At 42.2% G+C, this 14,815-nt stretch overlaps 1 protein-coding gene across 1 annotated transcript in view; it reads left to right on the plus strand.

Annotated features, from left to right (window-relative positions):
• Window positions 1-14,815, plus strand: part of SPTLC2 (serine palmitoyltransferase long chain base subunit 2) — a 109,666-nt gene that overhangs the window by 54,271 nt on the left and 40,580 nt on the right. The window contains exons 7-9 of the mRNA XM_023184946.2: window positions 3,298-3,403; window positions 5,201-5,420; window positions 8,503-8,629. Of these exons, the coding sequence (XP_023040714.1) occupies window positions 3,298-3,403; window positions 5,201-5,420; window positions 8,503-8,629 (453 nt within the window). The remainder of the gene's footprint in view (window positions 1-3,297; window positions 3,404-5,200; window positions 5,421-8,502; window positions 8,630-14,815) is intronic.

Genomic DNA, 14,815 nt, shown 5'->3' on the forward strand with positions numbered 1-14,815 from the left:
TAATGAGGAAATATTATGTTAGTTTTTATTTCATTGTTTATTAGGTATAGAGCAACTTTTTACATTTTTATTGTATTTTTATATCTGTTTTTTAAACCCTACTTGTAAGTTAATGTGTTTGTATTTCCTTATAAATTGGCTATTTTCAAATTGTTTCTATTTTTTGCTGATTATAAGAGCCCTTTATATGAATTAGCTTTTCCTTTATGTTGCATTATTTTATTAATTTTTTTTTTGAGACAGGGTCTCGTTCTGTCACCCAGGCTGGAGTGCAGTAGCACAACCACGACTCACCACATCCTTGACCTCCTGGGCCCAAAAGATTCTCCTGCTTCAGCATCCCAAGTAGCTGGGACTATAGGCATGCACCACCATGCTGGGCTAGTGTTTTTTATTTTATATAGAGACAAAGTCCCTCTGTGTTGCCCAGGTTGGTCTTGAACTCTTAGGCTCAAACGATCCTCCTGTCTCAGCCTCCCAAAATGCTGGGATTACAGGAGTGATTCACCATGCCCAGCCTGCACTATTTTTATATTTTTGACTTTGTTTTTCAGTGTCTTCTCGTGCAGACTCATTAAAATGTTTTTGTTGCCATACTTACTGTCTTACAACTTTTGGATTTTACACAGTACCCTCCTCATTCTCAGGTCATAAGATTATTCTTGGCCGGGCGCGGTGGCTCAAGCCTGTAATCCCAGCACTTTGGGAGGCCGAGACGGGCGGATCATGAGGTCAGGAGATCGAGACCATCCTGGCTAACACGGTGAAACCCCGTCTCTACTAAAAAAAAATACAAAAAACTAGCCGGGCGAGGTGGCGGGTGCCTGTAGTCCCAGCTACTTGGGAGGCTGAGGCAAGAGAATGGCGTAAACCCGGGAGGCGGAGCTTGCAGTGAGCTGAGATCCGGCCACTGCACTCCAGCCTGGGCGACAGAGCGAGACTCCGTCTCAAAAAAAAAAAAAAGATTATTCCTCCATGTTTCCTTCTGGAAATTTTGTGATATATTTTTTATTTAAATTTATGTGGAATTTGGGGGCATAACATTGGAGAGAGGTTGAATTTTTTTTTTCTGAGTAGAAAATACGGTTAAGCATTCTGCTATAGATATTTCTTTCTTTTTTTTTTTTTTCTGATACAGAGTCTTGCTCTGTCACCCAGGCTGGAGTACAGAGGTGTGATCGCAGCTCACTGCAACCTCTGCCTGCTGGGTTTAAGTGATTCTCATGTCTCAGCCTCCCAAGTAGCTAGGGTTACAGGTGCCCACCACCACACCTGGCTAAGTTTTTTTGTATTTTTAGTAGAGACGGGATTTTGCCATGTTGGTCAGTCTGGTCTTGAACTCCTGACTTTAAGTGATCCACCCACCTCGGTCTCCCAGAGTGCTGAGATTACAGGCGTGAGCCACCACACCTGGCTGATATTTCTTTTATCTAAAATTTTGACCAGTATTATTTTTCTCCTCCTTCTGTATATAAACATAGAAAACTAAAATAATTCATGTTTTTACTTGTCTTTAACTGATTGCCATACATTGCTCTCTGCCTAAGAACTGGAGGCTTTGCAGGACTTGGGGAGTCCAAGGCGGGTGAATCACCTGAGGTCAGGAGTTAGAGACCAGCCTGGCCAAAATGGTGAAACCCCGCCTCTACTAAAAATAAAAAAATTAGCTGGATGTGGTAGCACGCACCTGTAATCCCAGCTACGCAGGAGGCTGAGGCCGGAGAATCACTTGAATCCGGGAGGCAGAGGTTTCAGTGAGCAGAGATCACGCCACTGCACTCCCACCTTGGCAGTAGAGCAAGACTCTGTCTCAAAAAAAAAACCAGAAACTTTGAGTCAGGACATAATTTACTTCTGTAGGGTACATGTGCTGAATCTTGATTAGGTCATATGCAGATTTTTTTCTTAAAAATTACTGAATGCGTAAGCACAATCACAACCGTAGGCTATCTTATTTGTGTTTGTGTTCTGTGTTTTTATTACCTTATTTCTTTTTCTGTCAAAATTGTTTTCTGCAAAGAGCAAAATCATGTGCTTTTATAACCCCTTCCTCCAGTGACAAGCAATACAGAATACAAAATCAGATTTTATGGTGGGGCCAGGCTTGGTGACTCATGCCTATAATCCCAGCACTTTGGGGGGCTGAGGCGGGCGGATCACCTGAGGTCAGGAGTTCAAGACCAACCTGGCCAACATGGTGAAACCCCATCTCTACAAAAATACAAAAATTAGCCTGGCATGATGGCGGGTGCCGGTAATCCCAGCTACTTGGGAGGCTGAGGCAGGCGAATCACTTGAACCTTGAGGTGGAACCTTCAGTGAGCTGAGATCACACCGTTTTACTCCAGCTTGGATGATAGAGGGAGATTCCATCTCAAAAAATAAAGAAAGATTTTATGATAGTATGTCTCCCATCCCTATTAAGTATTCCCCAGACTTAATGTTGCTTAAATTTTGGGGAGTGTTTTTTAAGGACTTCATTTCAGGGCAGGTAGTTTAAGTATGAAATCTGTAGTGTGGCAACAATGATCTTCAAAGCATTTGTCTTTAACAGGGAAATTGTGATCTCGTTAATGGCAGTAGCAGCCAAGTTGTTTCCAGGCCCATTAACCACCATGAGAACCAACAGAGCCACAAGAACTTGGTTGTTAATAGACAACTGATGAAGTCAAACATGGAACAATTTCAACCAATTGTCAGGCCTGCTTAACACACAGACTTAAACATGCCCCAGACGGGTGTATTTTTAACCCAGTACCAAAACAGAGCTCTTTAACAAGCATTTATTGAGTATGTCCTAGGTGAAAGGAAATGGAGCATACACTCTGAAGTTTTTTTACCCCTTGCATTTGTTTTTTTAGGAGGTGTATGTATCTGTGATGGTTTATTCACACTGTCTCGCTCTGTCTTTTTTACGCATTTATTTCCGAATGACTCACTAGGATTAGAGGTACAGTTTGATTCTATATTTTTCGATAAACACAGAGAAGCTAACTTAATGGCAGGGTACTTAACATGAGACACTGGTCATTTCATAAGCAAGCTAACGAACTGAATCAACCACCACAGTCCTTCAGTCAAGTTTCAATGGTTTTGAACATTTGTTACATTTTGGATTTCAATTCAAGGTGGCAATAATTCACCTATTTTGCCCTGCTTTTTTCTGCCCAACTCTTAATTATGTCCTTTGCTATCTGAGGCATACTTTCCAAATGAGAAATATATCTCTGCATTTCCAGAATTAAGTTAGGAAAGAGGAAGATGTGGTATGACTCTGTTCTTTTTTGTGTGTCGTAGATATGCAAAGCCTAGAGAAGCTATTGAAAGATGCCATTGTTTATGGTCAGCCTCGGACACGAAGGCCCTGGAAGAAAATTCTCATCCTTGTGGAAGGAATATATAGGTAATCCTACTTTATTATTCTTACCTTTGTGACTTGGCCCCATGAAGTCATAGAATTTTTTAACTGAAGGCAACATTAGTCTGTCCCCCTCTGGAAACTGAGGAGATGGTGTTTATAAATCGCTAAAATACCTGGAAACAGAGTCAGCATTAGAACAGAAGTCTTTTTGTCTGGTTCTTCATTATTCTTTCCATTATACTACATGGTCACCAAATTCCCTTTCTATTTGGGTCTTTTATTTTTCTAGTTTGTAGAGGGAACTTACACGTAAGGGCAAGAGTTGGAATATATATTTTAATATGTCAAAACGAATTATACCTCATTTAATTTTAATAAATATTTTGTTTTAGGCTGAGTGCAGTGGCTCACGCCTGTAATCCCAACACTTTGGGAGGCCAAAGTGGGAGGTCGCTTGAGGCTAGGAGTTTGAGACCAGCTTGGGCAACATAGTGAGAGCCTGTCTCTATAAAAAATAAATAAAAATTAAAAAGAAATATTTTATTTTGGTTAACATTTACAGCTTTTGCACGTATTTTTACCACCTAATTTTTTTTGTTCTTTTGTGTCATTCTCATTACCTGTGCAGTGTGATGCAAAGTCTCATGTTGCCTGTAATTACAAGCTTTAGAAGAATCTGCTGTGATCTTAATTCTTTTTGTTGTGAATTAAGATCGCTTGTGTTTGGTGCTTGTCTTTTGTTTTTTGGTGGTTTTGGTGGGCTTTTTTTTTTTTTTTTTTTTTGAGGCAGAGTCTGGCTCTGTCGCCCAGGCTGGAGTGTAGTAGCTGGATCTCAGCTCACTGCAAGCTCCGCCTCCCGGGTTTACGCCATTCTCCTGCCTCAGCCTCCCTAGTAGCTGAGACTACAGGTGCCCGCCACCACGCCTGGCTAGATTTTTGTATTTTTTAGTAGAGACAGGGTTTCACCGTATTAGCCAGGGTGGTCTCGATCTCCTGACCTAGTGATCCGCCCGTCTCGGCCTCCCATAGTGGGCTTTTTTTTAAGATGGAATCTCGCTCTGTTGCCCAGGTTGGAGTGCAGTGGCATGATCTCGGCTCACTGCAACCTCCGCCTCCTGGTTCTCCTGCCTCAGCCTCCCTAGTAGCTGGGATTACAGGTGTGTGCCATCATGCCCAGCTGATTTTTGTATTTTTAGTAGAGACGGGGTTTCGCTGTGTTGGGCAGGCTGGTCTCGAACTCCTGACCTCAAGTGATCTGCCTACCTCAGCCCCCACAAAGTGCTGGGATTACAGGTGTGAACCACCATGCCCAGCCAGTGCTCATTTTTAAAGTCCAGTTTTCTTTCCCCTAGTCTTTTGCCTTACCATGACTTCCTCTGACTTTGTCAGTTTAAACCACAGATACAGTCGTCAGACCATTTAAAACCCAATAAACTCATCCGGGCATGTTGGCTTATGCCTGTAACCCGCAGAACTTTGGGAGGCCAAGGCGGTGTATCACTTGAGGCTAGGAGTTCGAGACTAGCCTGGGAAACATGGTGAAACCCTATCTCTACTAAAAATACAAACATTAGCTGGGCGTGGTGGTGGCAGGCACCTGTAGTCCCAGCTACTTGGGAGGCTGAGGCACAAGAATCGCTCGAACCCAGGAGTCAGGGATTGTAGTAAGCCGAGATTACGCCACTGCACTCCAGCTTGGACAACGGAGCAAAACTCTGTCTCAAGAAAAAAAAAAAAAAAGCAGTAAACTCAATAATAACGAAGTGCCAAACTCCTCATTTTGATTTAAAAAGTCTCAGTGTACATGCGTATATATATATTTTTTTCATGTTTTGCCAGCATGGAGGGATCTATTGTTCGTCTTCCTGAAGTGATTGCCCTCAAGAAGAAGTACAAGGCATACTTGTATCTGGATGAGGCTCACAGCATTGGCGCCTTGGGCCCCACAGGCCGGGGTGTGGTGGACTACTTTGGCCTGGATCCTGAGGATGTGGATGTTATGATGGGAACATTCACAAAGAGTTTTGGTGCTTCTGGAGGATATATTGGAGGCAAGAAGGTAAACGAGCCGTGAGAATGAGCGATTAGAGATAAAATCACTGGCAACTAGATTTGGTACCTCAGGCCTAGCAGATGGGGCCCTGAACTGGGATGTCCCCAGATTTGCCTATGGTTTAGGCTCTAATACCAGTGAGTGACTCTGATGTCTCCTCACTGAACTAAAGGCTGGTTCTGTTCATTGTTTGTTGTTTACTTCTTTGAGCTTCTTTCTAAGCTACATGCTGATCTGAGATATAGAATACCCTCTTGTGTGAAAGAACACACAGTGGTGCTCCCTGCCCGCCCAAGCCTTCTGTTGGGTTTGCATTGTGCTCACAGTTTCAAAAACAGTGGGGTTGTCATGGGAGCGCATGGGAATAGCAGGTCACCTTGCTCTTGGACACAAACGTATCATGAGTGAACATGGAGACAGGAAGGAAAAAAGTTGTGCCAGCTGTGGGGTACTACAAAGCATTGTATTTTCAATTTTTAAACGACGTAATTGCCTTTTCTGGGTCATTGTAGTCAGAAAAAAATCATATGGTGAATTTTGACGTAGGTAAGAATCTGTGGTGTGGTGGAAGTGGTCAACCATAAGGACAGAGGCCTGGGTCTGAATGTTTCTCTGCTTACTTTGTTAGACCTCAGGGAAAACATTTAACCTCCCAGTTTCCTTGTCAGTAAAATAGAGGTAAATATGCCTAGCTTGTAAGATTATAGTAAGGATTTAAAAAGTAATATATGTCCATGCTGCAACGTGGGTGCACCTTAAAAATAAGTGAAAAAAGTCACAAAAAGTCACATATTGCATGTTTTAAAATATGTGATATCTAGAATAAGCATAGAAACAGAAAGTAGATTAGTAGTTGCTGGAGGTGGAGGGGATGGGGAAATGGAAAGCGAATGCTAATGGGTATGAGGTTTCCTTTCAGGGTTATGGAAATGTTCTAAAATTAGTAGTAAAAGTGGCACAACTCTGGATATACTAAAACCCACTGAATTGTACTTTAAAACGGTGAATTCTGTGGTGTGTGGCTTATATCTCAGTGAAGCTGTTATTTTTGAATACTGCAGTGTTAGGGAAAAAATAACGTATGTATGTCAGGTGTTTATATATGGCACAGAGGAAGTGCTCATAAATGTTCTTAATTTTGCTTCAAAACTCAATATTGGGAGTCTTAAAGAATGTTTATGCTGGGCACAGTGGCTCACACCTGTAATCCCAGCACTTTGAGAGGCTGAAGTGGGAGGATTACTTGAGCCCAGGAGTTCAAGACCAGCCTGGGCAACATAGTGGGACTTCATCTCTACAAAAAAGTAAAAAAATTAGCTGGGTGTGGTGGCACATGCCTGTAGTCCCAAGTACGGGGTAGGCTGAGATGAGAGGATTGCTTGAGCCTGGGAGATCAAGGGTACAGTGAGCCGTGAGTATTTATACCACTGCATTCCAGCCTGGGCAACAGAAAAAGACCCTATTTCAGTAAAAAATTTAATAATTGATTGTCTTTTAGAGAGAACTTATTTTCAGTGACTTTTAATCAGCTTTGATAGATTTTTTTTTTTTTTTTTGAGACCAAGCCTCACTCCATTGCCAGGCCGGAGTTCAGTGGCACAATCTTGACTTACTGCAACCTCCGTCTCCCAGGATCAAGCGATTCTCCTGCCTCAGCCTCCCAAGTAGCTGGGACTACAGGCGCGTGCCACCACGCCCAGCTAATTTTTTGTATTTTTAGTAGAGACGGTTTCACCGCCGTGTTGGCCAGGGTGGTCTCGATCTCTTGACCTTGTGATCCGCCGGCCTCGGCCTTCCAAAGTGCTGGGATTACAGGCGTGAGCCACTGTGCCCGGCCAGGTTTGATAGATTTTTTATCTCAAATTTTCCTTTTTGTTAATGAGACCAGGCTCACTTTGGAGAGTTTGTTGTTTTTGAATAAGCTTTGTGACTGTGAACCAAAGGATAGAAAAATAATACTCTGGGAGATCATTTAAGTACAATATATTTGTGCTTTTGGTTTTTTTAGTACAATTTTTAATGTTTTTGAGATAAAACTGTTTTATATCCAAATTTGTGTCTCCCTAATTTGTTCTGGTACATAAGCTTCTTGTACGTACATTTTAAAGATTTGGTGAAATTAAAAGATATCAGAGAATAGGGATATACAATTAATTTTTTTTTAAGTCCTTGTAAATGACAGAGTTTTACTTTATTCAGTGAGATGTCATTGGCATTTTAATGAAAGACCTTATAAATTTCTATTTTATTTCACATTTGTATCATTTTATACATTTCTGCGTATCTGAAGGAAGTTCTAATGCTCTTAAAGTTGATGTTAGAGAACTGTTACTTAGGGTTGGAAGGATGGGCTTTACAGGCACAGAGAGAGCTGCAGATGACATTTTCTATGATACTTGGAATTTAATCATTATATGAAAAAAGCAATCCAAACACCAATCAGCAATCCAAACAAAGGCTGTTTAACTCAGCCTTGTTCATTTATTTTTAACTTTTTTTTTTTTTAAGATGGAGCCTCACTCTGTCCGCCAGGCTAGAGTGCAATGGCGCCATCTCACCTCACTGCAGCCTCTGCCTCCTGGGTTCAAGTGATTTTCCTGCCTCAACCTCCTGAGTAGCTGGGATTATAGGTGCCCGCCTCTACGCACAGCTGATTTTTGTATTTTTAGTAGAGATGGGGTTTCACCATGTTGTTCAGGCCAGTCTTGAACTCCTGACCTCAGGAGATCCACCCACCTTGGCCTCCCAAAGTGCTGGGATTACAGGCATGAGCCACCATGCCCGGCCATATTTCTAACTTTAAATGATACATTCTCCAAATTTAGAGGGATTGTTTTAAAACTAGTTTTTTTCCTATGTTGTTGCATGTTTAAAAAACAAAACCAAACCTAACAACTTTGCCATGTTTCTGACCCAGTTGTTGCCAGCAGTATGCTTCGACCATGTTGGTTGACCTTGCATCTCAGATTAGTGTCCCTGTTCCAGTGCCATTGAAACAAGGAGTCCTCTAGAACTTAGAAGGAAAGCACTGACATTGCCAGTGAATGCAAGAATTGTCTCTATTTATCTGCCTCTGTGAACTTCCCAGGAGCTGATAGACTACCTGCGCACACATTCTCATAGTGCAGTGTATGCCACGTCATTGTCACCTCCTGTAGTGGAGCAGATCATCACCTCCATGAAGTGCATCATGGGGCAGGATGGCACCAGCCTTGGTAAGTCTTTCTTTTCTTGAAACATTGCATAAGTCCACCTAGCAGCCAAACGTGCTGTTTTTCTTGAGCTTTTTTCCTAAAATAAATAGTCAGGTTTACTGATAGGCAGAGCTGGCTGGTGTGTGGTTTCCGTGGACACTTTTTTTTTTTTTTTGAGACCGGGTCTTGCTCTGTCGCCCAGGCTGGAGTGCAGTGGCGCGATCTCAGCTCACTGCAAGCTCTGCCTCCCAGGTTCACACTGTTCTTCTGCCCCAGCCTCCCAAGTAGCTGGGACTACAGGTGCCCGCCACCTCGCCCGGCTAATGTTTTGTAATTTTAGTAGAGATGGGGTTTCACCGTGTTAGCCAAGATGGTCTCGATCTCCTGACTTCATAATCCGCCCACCTCGCCCTCTCAAAGTGCTGGGATTACAGGCATGAGCCACTGCACCCAGCCTCCACGGACACTTTTTTGGTGTGTTTGATACATATGCCATGAGAACGACCCTGACTCACTTCCTGTGGAATTTTCTTGTTTATAGATGGGAGGCTTTACTCTTACTATCCTACATACCCTCTTAACTCAGAGGTAATATGCCTTTGGGGTTTTTCTTGAATTGCATAATTTTATGTGATGATGTAATTCACTGTTAGTGATGTTTCATTAACAGCATGGTTTAGAGCTGCTGTTTTCATAAATTAGTATTCCTGATTTAATGCCTTTATAAAGAGTTTCTAATTTCATATACGGGAGATAATAAATGACATCCTGAATCTGTTTATTTTGTCTTTGATGGGATTTGTAGTCCCAACTAGATGCCTTGATTTAAACATACTACTGTGAACGATAAAGTGCAGTGTTAACTTTCTGACATTTGACTTTTATTCTGCAACACCAGAGGGCAGTATTGACTGTAGAACAGTGATTCTAAAAGGGGAGCAACTGGGTGTCTGTTTTTACTTTAAAAAATATTTTCATTGCATGTATAAGACAATAATTTCACTTGTTGCTTTTTTAATGCTTATAAAGTCAGTTTGGCATTTGTAAAAGATTTCACATTATCAGCCATGAGCTCTCCACTCTACAGTTATGTAATACTTTATTGTAAGATTGATTTGGCTTGCATCGAATAAAGTGGCACGTCTGATTTTGATTGGTCTACGACTGTTTTCTTTGTGGTTTTTTTTTTTTTTTTTTTTTTTTTGGTTTTTGTTTTTGAGACAGAGTCTTGCTCTGTCTCCCGGGCTGGAGTATAGTGGTACAATCTCAGCTCACGGCAACCTCCACTTCCCAGGTTCACATGATTCTCGTGTTTCAGCCTCCCGAGTAGCTGGGAACACAGGAGTCTGCCATCACACCTGGCCATTTTTTTGGTATTTTTTGTAGAGATAGGGTTTCACCATGTTGCCCAGGCTGTTCTTGAACCCCTGGGCTCAAGCAATCTGCCTGCCTTGGCCTTCCAAAGTGTTGAGATTACAGGTGTGAGCCACCATGCCCAGCTGACTGTTTTCTTTTTTTTTTTTTTGAGACGGAGTTTTGCTCTTGTTGCTCAGGCTGGAGTGCAGTGGTGTGATCTCGGCTCACCACAATCTCTGCCTCCCAGGTTCAAGCAATTCTCCTGCCTCAGCCTTCCCGAGTAGCTGGGATTGCAGGCGTGTGCCACCATGCCCAGCTAATTTTGTAAGTTTAGTAGAGACTGAGTTTCTCCATGTTGATCAGGCTGGTCTCAAACTGCCGACCTCAGGTGACCCACCTGCCTCAACCTCCCAAAGTGCTGGGATTACAGGCGTGAGCCACCGCCCCCAGTCGACTGTTTTCTTAAATCAGAATTTTACCTTAACATTTTTTCTGATCTGTGCTAGATCCTTGTTATCTCTAATGAGAGATTTTTGGAAATAGTGAAATGTGATCATTTTCAGTTTTGCAAATTAATTCCTTGAAGAAGTCATCTTATTAATGTTGCAAACACATTGTGGAGCCTGTGAGTAGCTCCCTGTTAATAACAGCTATAACTATATCTGCTCTCCTTCTGATGTGGTGTTAGTGGAAACAGTGTGTGTGAATTTGAGAGACAGACATATATACACACATATGTATACATATAGCTATCATTTCTCTAGTTACTTCACATAGGCACACTTACCTTAACTGATTCAGCACACAGGTTTAGGTGACTAAGAAATGGCTAAGAGCTATCAAAGTTAACATTGGATAATTTATTTGCCCTGTTCTAGAACATGGATCTGTGTGGCACATTACCCCCAGATAAATGACTTACCTGTACTAAATGATAAAATCTGGGCTGTGTTGGTAGTGAGAAAATGAAACATGGTGATTATATATAGACTTTGGATCAGCACCCGTTTTCTAGTTTTTGCCTCTAGCCACCCCCCAAGCTTAGTGGTGTGGCACAACAGCCATCTGATTATGCTCACAGGTGCCACAGGTCAGGAATTCGGTCAGGGCACAGCAGGGATGACCCGTCTTTGCTCCGTTGTCTGGGGCTGGCCTGAAAGACTCAAGTGTCTGGAAAGACTGAGACGGCTGGTGGTTGGGATCACCTGGAGGCTTCTCCACTCGTCACCTGGGCTGGAGTGACTTGGAGCCAGACTCAGCTTGAGGCTGTTGACCAGAGCACCTTCATGCATGTATCTTTTCCATGTGGCTTAGGCTCCTCATAACGTCGTGACTGGGTACCCAGAAAGAACGCTTCAGAGAGCAAGCATTCCAAAGAACCTGGCGGAAACCGCATGACCTTTTCTGACCTGTTGTTAGCAAGCAGGTCACTAAGGCCATCCCAGATTGAAGGGGTGGGGAACTAGATTCCACCTCCCCAGTGGAGGCATGTCAAAGAATTTGTAGCCTTTGTTGTTGTTGTTGTTGTTGAGATAGAGTCTCATAAAAGGGGGAAGTACCATGCTCTTTTAAACAGCCAGATCTCGGGAGAACTCTGAGCGAGAACTCACTCGTTACCCAAGAATGGCAGCTAGGCCTTCATGAGGGATCTTCCCCATGATCCACACACACACCTCCCACCAGGCCCCACCTCCGTCGCTGGGGATCACATTCCATCCTGAGATGTGGAGAGGACAAACATCCAGACCATGTCAGTGAATGTATTACTTTTGTCATGAAAACTTTGTTATTGTTGGATTCCAGAGTACATTAAGCACCTGGTATTGAAAGTAAGGCTTAAACACATGCATAGACAGTATGTGGTTGCTTATTGTTAAATGTTTTCATCTTTTTGTGTGAAGAAATGTTGCTCTTTGGTGAGAGTACAGAGCCTTCGGAAAAGCTGCAGCATGCAAGGGAAGGTGAGATCCAGTTTCCATGCGACTTTATGAGGGGAGACTCCTTTCCCCTTCCTCCCAACTTTTTCCACATTTCCCCTCCAGTTTCTATCCTTTTCCCAAGGAAGAACAGGACATATGACTAGGTTGACCGATATTGCAAGGCAACTTCACTAGGATTCCAGGTGAGATAATAATGAATGGGAATTGTGCTGCCAGGTTGCCTGTACCTGGAGTGGGAATACTGAGTTAGCACAGGCCAGGGAGTAGAAAAAATGAGGCCTAGGAAATTCTAGTAAATTCCACTAGACATTTGAAATTCTGACTTTTACTTTACACATCACTAATCCATGTCCACTAACGGAAATTTAGCTGTAATATCTACATACGAATCAGGGCAAAATGTTTGACCAAATCAACTAAAATTTTGCTTTTCCATTTTCCAGAGCTGTGCTTTGATGTATTTTATTTCTGTCCAAAGGTGTAGTTAATAATAACATGCATAGCACCCAGCTTAGTGTGTGACATCTAGGATCCTTTCAGTAAATTTATTGAATGACTGAATGAATGCACGCATGATTGGAAATACCAGAAAATCAGTGGGTTCTTCAAGCACTTTATTGTAACATTGCTTGAATAGTTGAATGTTAAGCCAGAATGACCAAATTATGGAACCAAATTAGCTAGATAGGTACCTTTTAATAGATAAATTTTTAAATAATGTCAGAACACTTTATAGAGTTCTATACTTCTTTGTTTTGAAAGGAACTGGGCCCATGCGGGCAGCTACTGATACAGGAGAAAAAAGACTACCCTGAGCAGATTGAGGTTTAATTAAAACTAGGTTTGGCTCATTGAATTAATTCCAGTAATAGACTTGTTAATGAAGTGTTAAATGATCACCTTGAGAATACCAGGAAACTGTCAAAAACTAAGAGAACTGAGATACTTAAAAAAGACATTCCAGGACAGTGCGGTGGCACATGCCTGGAGTCCCAGCTACCAGGAGGCTGAGGCAGGAGGATCGCTTGAGCCCAAGAGTCCTGGGCTATAGCACACTCTGCCAGAGACATGTCTGCACCAAGTTCAGCCATCAGTATAATGACCTCCCGAAAGTAGGGTACCACCAGCTTGCCTAAGGAGGGGTGAATTGGCCCAGATTGGAAATGGAACAGGTTAAAACTTCCCCTGCTGATCAGTAGGGGGATTACGCCTGTAAATAGCCACTGCACTCCAGCCTGGGCAACATAGTGAGACCTTGTCTCTTTGGGGGAAAAAAAAACTTTCCAGGATTCCCATGCAGAAGGGTTAGAAGTGTTGAAAAAACGCAGCCTTTCCAGGTGGGGGTCATAGAGACTTCCTGTCTGTCTTCGGGGCTGACAGCTTTTAACTCTCCTGTCGAGCACCATGCTTCCTGAGCCTAGGAAGTTTTGGGTATTGACTTTCTTCTTTGTCGTGCTTTAAAGTAATTAATTTCACTATTAGAAATTCATTGGAATGAAAATTAAGTTTTCTGGTAAGCACACTTTTGTTCTTACCCACAGTACAGTTCAGCAGTTTATCTGATGCCGCAAATCAGACTCGATTCCTCCTGTTTTGTGACTTTCTGCCTAGAATGCTATTGTTTGGGGAAAAAAAAAAAAAAAACTTGTTTTAGCCTGGTGCAATAGCTCACACCTGTAATCCCAGCACTTTGGGAGGCCAAGGCGGGCGGATCACCTGAAGTCGAGAGTTCAAGACCAGCCTGACCAACATGGAGAAACCCCATCTCTACTAAAAATACAATAATTAGCCAGGCGTGGTGGCGCATGCCTGTAATCCCAGCTACTCAAGGGGCTGAGGCAGGAGAATCGCTTGAACCCAGGAGGCTGCAGTGAGCTGATGTGCCACTGCACTCCATCCTGGGCAACAAGAGCCAAACTCCATCTCAAAAAAAAAAAATGTGTCACTATTTGTTAAACATTTATCAAGCAACTACTATACATAGTGGTAGATATGCTGTGTGGGAGACGCAGAGTTGAGCAATAGTTGTTCTCTGCCTTTGAAAAAACAGTCCAGTAGTAGGGGTAAGATTCCTGGGAAGAACTAGTCTCAGAGCCACAGATAAATTCTTCCTTTGTTCAGCTTGTCTTTTCTCAGTTTCCTCCTCCATTCCCTTCTACATCCTCCTCCTTCACTCACTCCCACTCCCCTAAAACCTTCAACTTCCTTAAAACCAGCTAATTTTTTGAAGCAAACTCATATTTTAGGTTTCTTATATAATAAGTTTCTGTATAAATGAAATTTTTCTGTGGATGCTGTCACTCTAGTAAATTATCAGCAATCAAAGAAAAAGAAAAGATTTTCCTTTTGTGAAGTAACTTCTTCATTACTGAGCACAAAAGGCCTTTTAACCAATGGCTTAAGCCTTCTGAAATCAGCAAGGAATATGACCACTTTACAGGCAGAGAAGTTTGGGCTCACGTATGGAACACGTTTCCTCAATATCTTGTCTCCAACTAGAATGTAGCTTTTCTAACTTCTTCTGAGGTTGCATGATGATAGTTAGCATTTTATTAAAATAGACTATTTTATAATCTGTTTCTAATTTTTGCTAATTTTCCAAATCTGCTAATTTTCCAAAGTTTAATTGTAAGTAATCAGCCCAAAACATGAAAGCCCTTTTGGGCAATTTGCCTCCAGGTTTTCTCTCCATGGATCAGAAATCGATTCTGAATACTCAAGAGCTTTTGCAACATGGTGTGTCTGTTTTTTCCTCCACTGCTGTCTCTTTCTTCCAGATCCAAATGCTATTAAAAGTTTCTTGCAACAAGAGCATTCTCTCCTTTTGTGTCTTGTTTCAGAATTACTTTGAAGCTAGCTATTAGGATGCCCAGCATCTATTGTTTGTTGAAGAATAATTCTAACTTTCTAA

This window comes from Piliocolobus tephrosceles, chromosome 6 (assembly GCF_002776525.5).
Source record: "Piliocolobus tephrosceles isolate RC106 chromosome 6, ASM277652v3, whole genome shotgun sequence".
Taxonomy (NCBI): Eukaryota; Metazoa; Chordata; class Mammalia; order Primates; family Cercopithecidae; genus Piliocolobus; species Piliocolobus tephrosceles.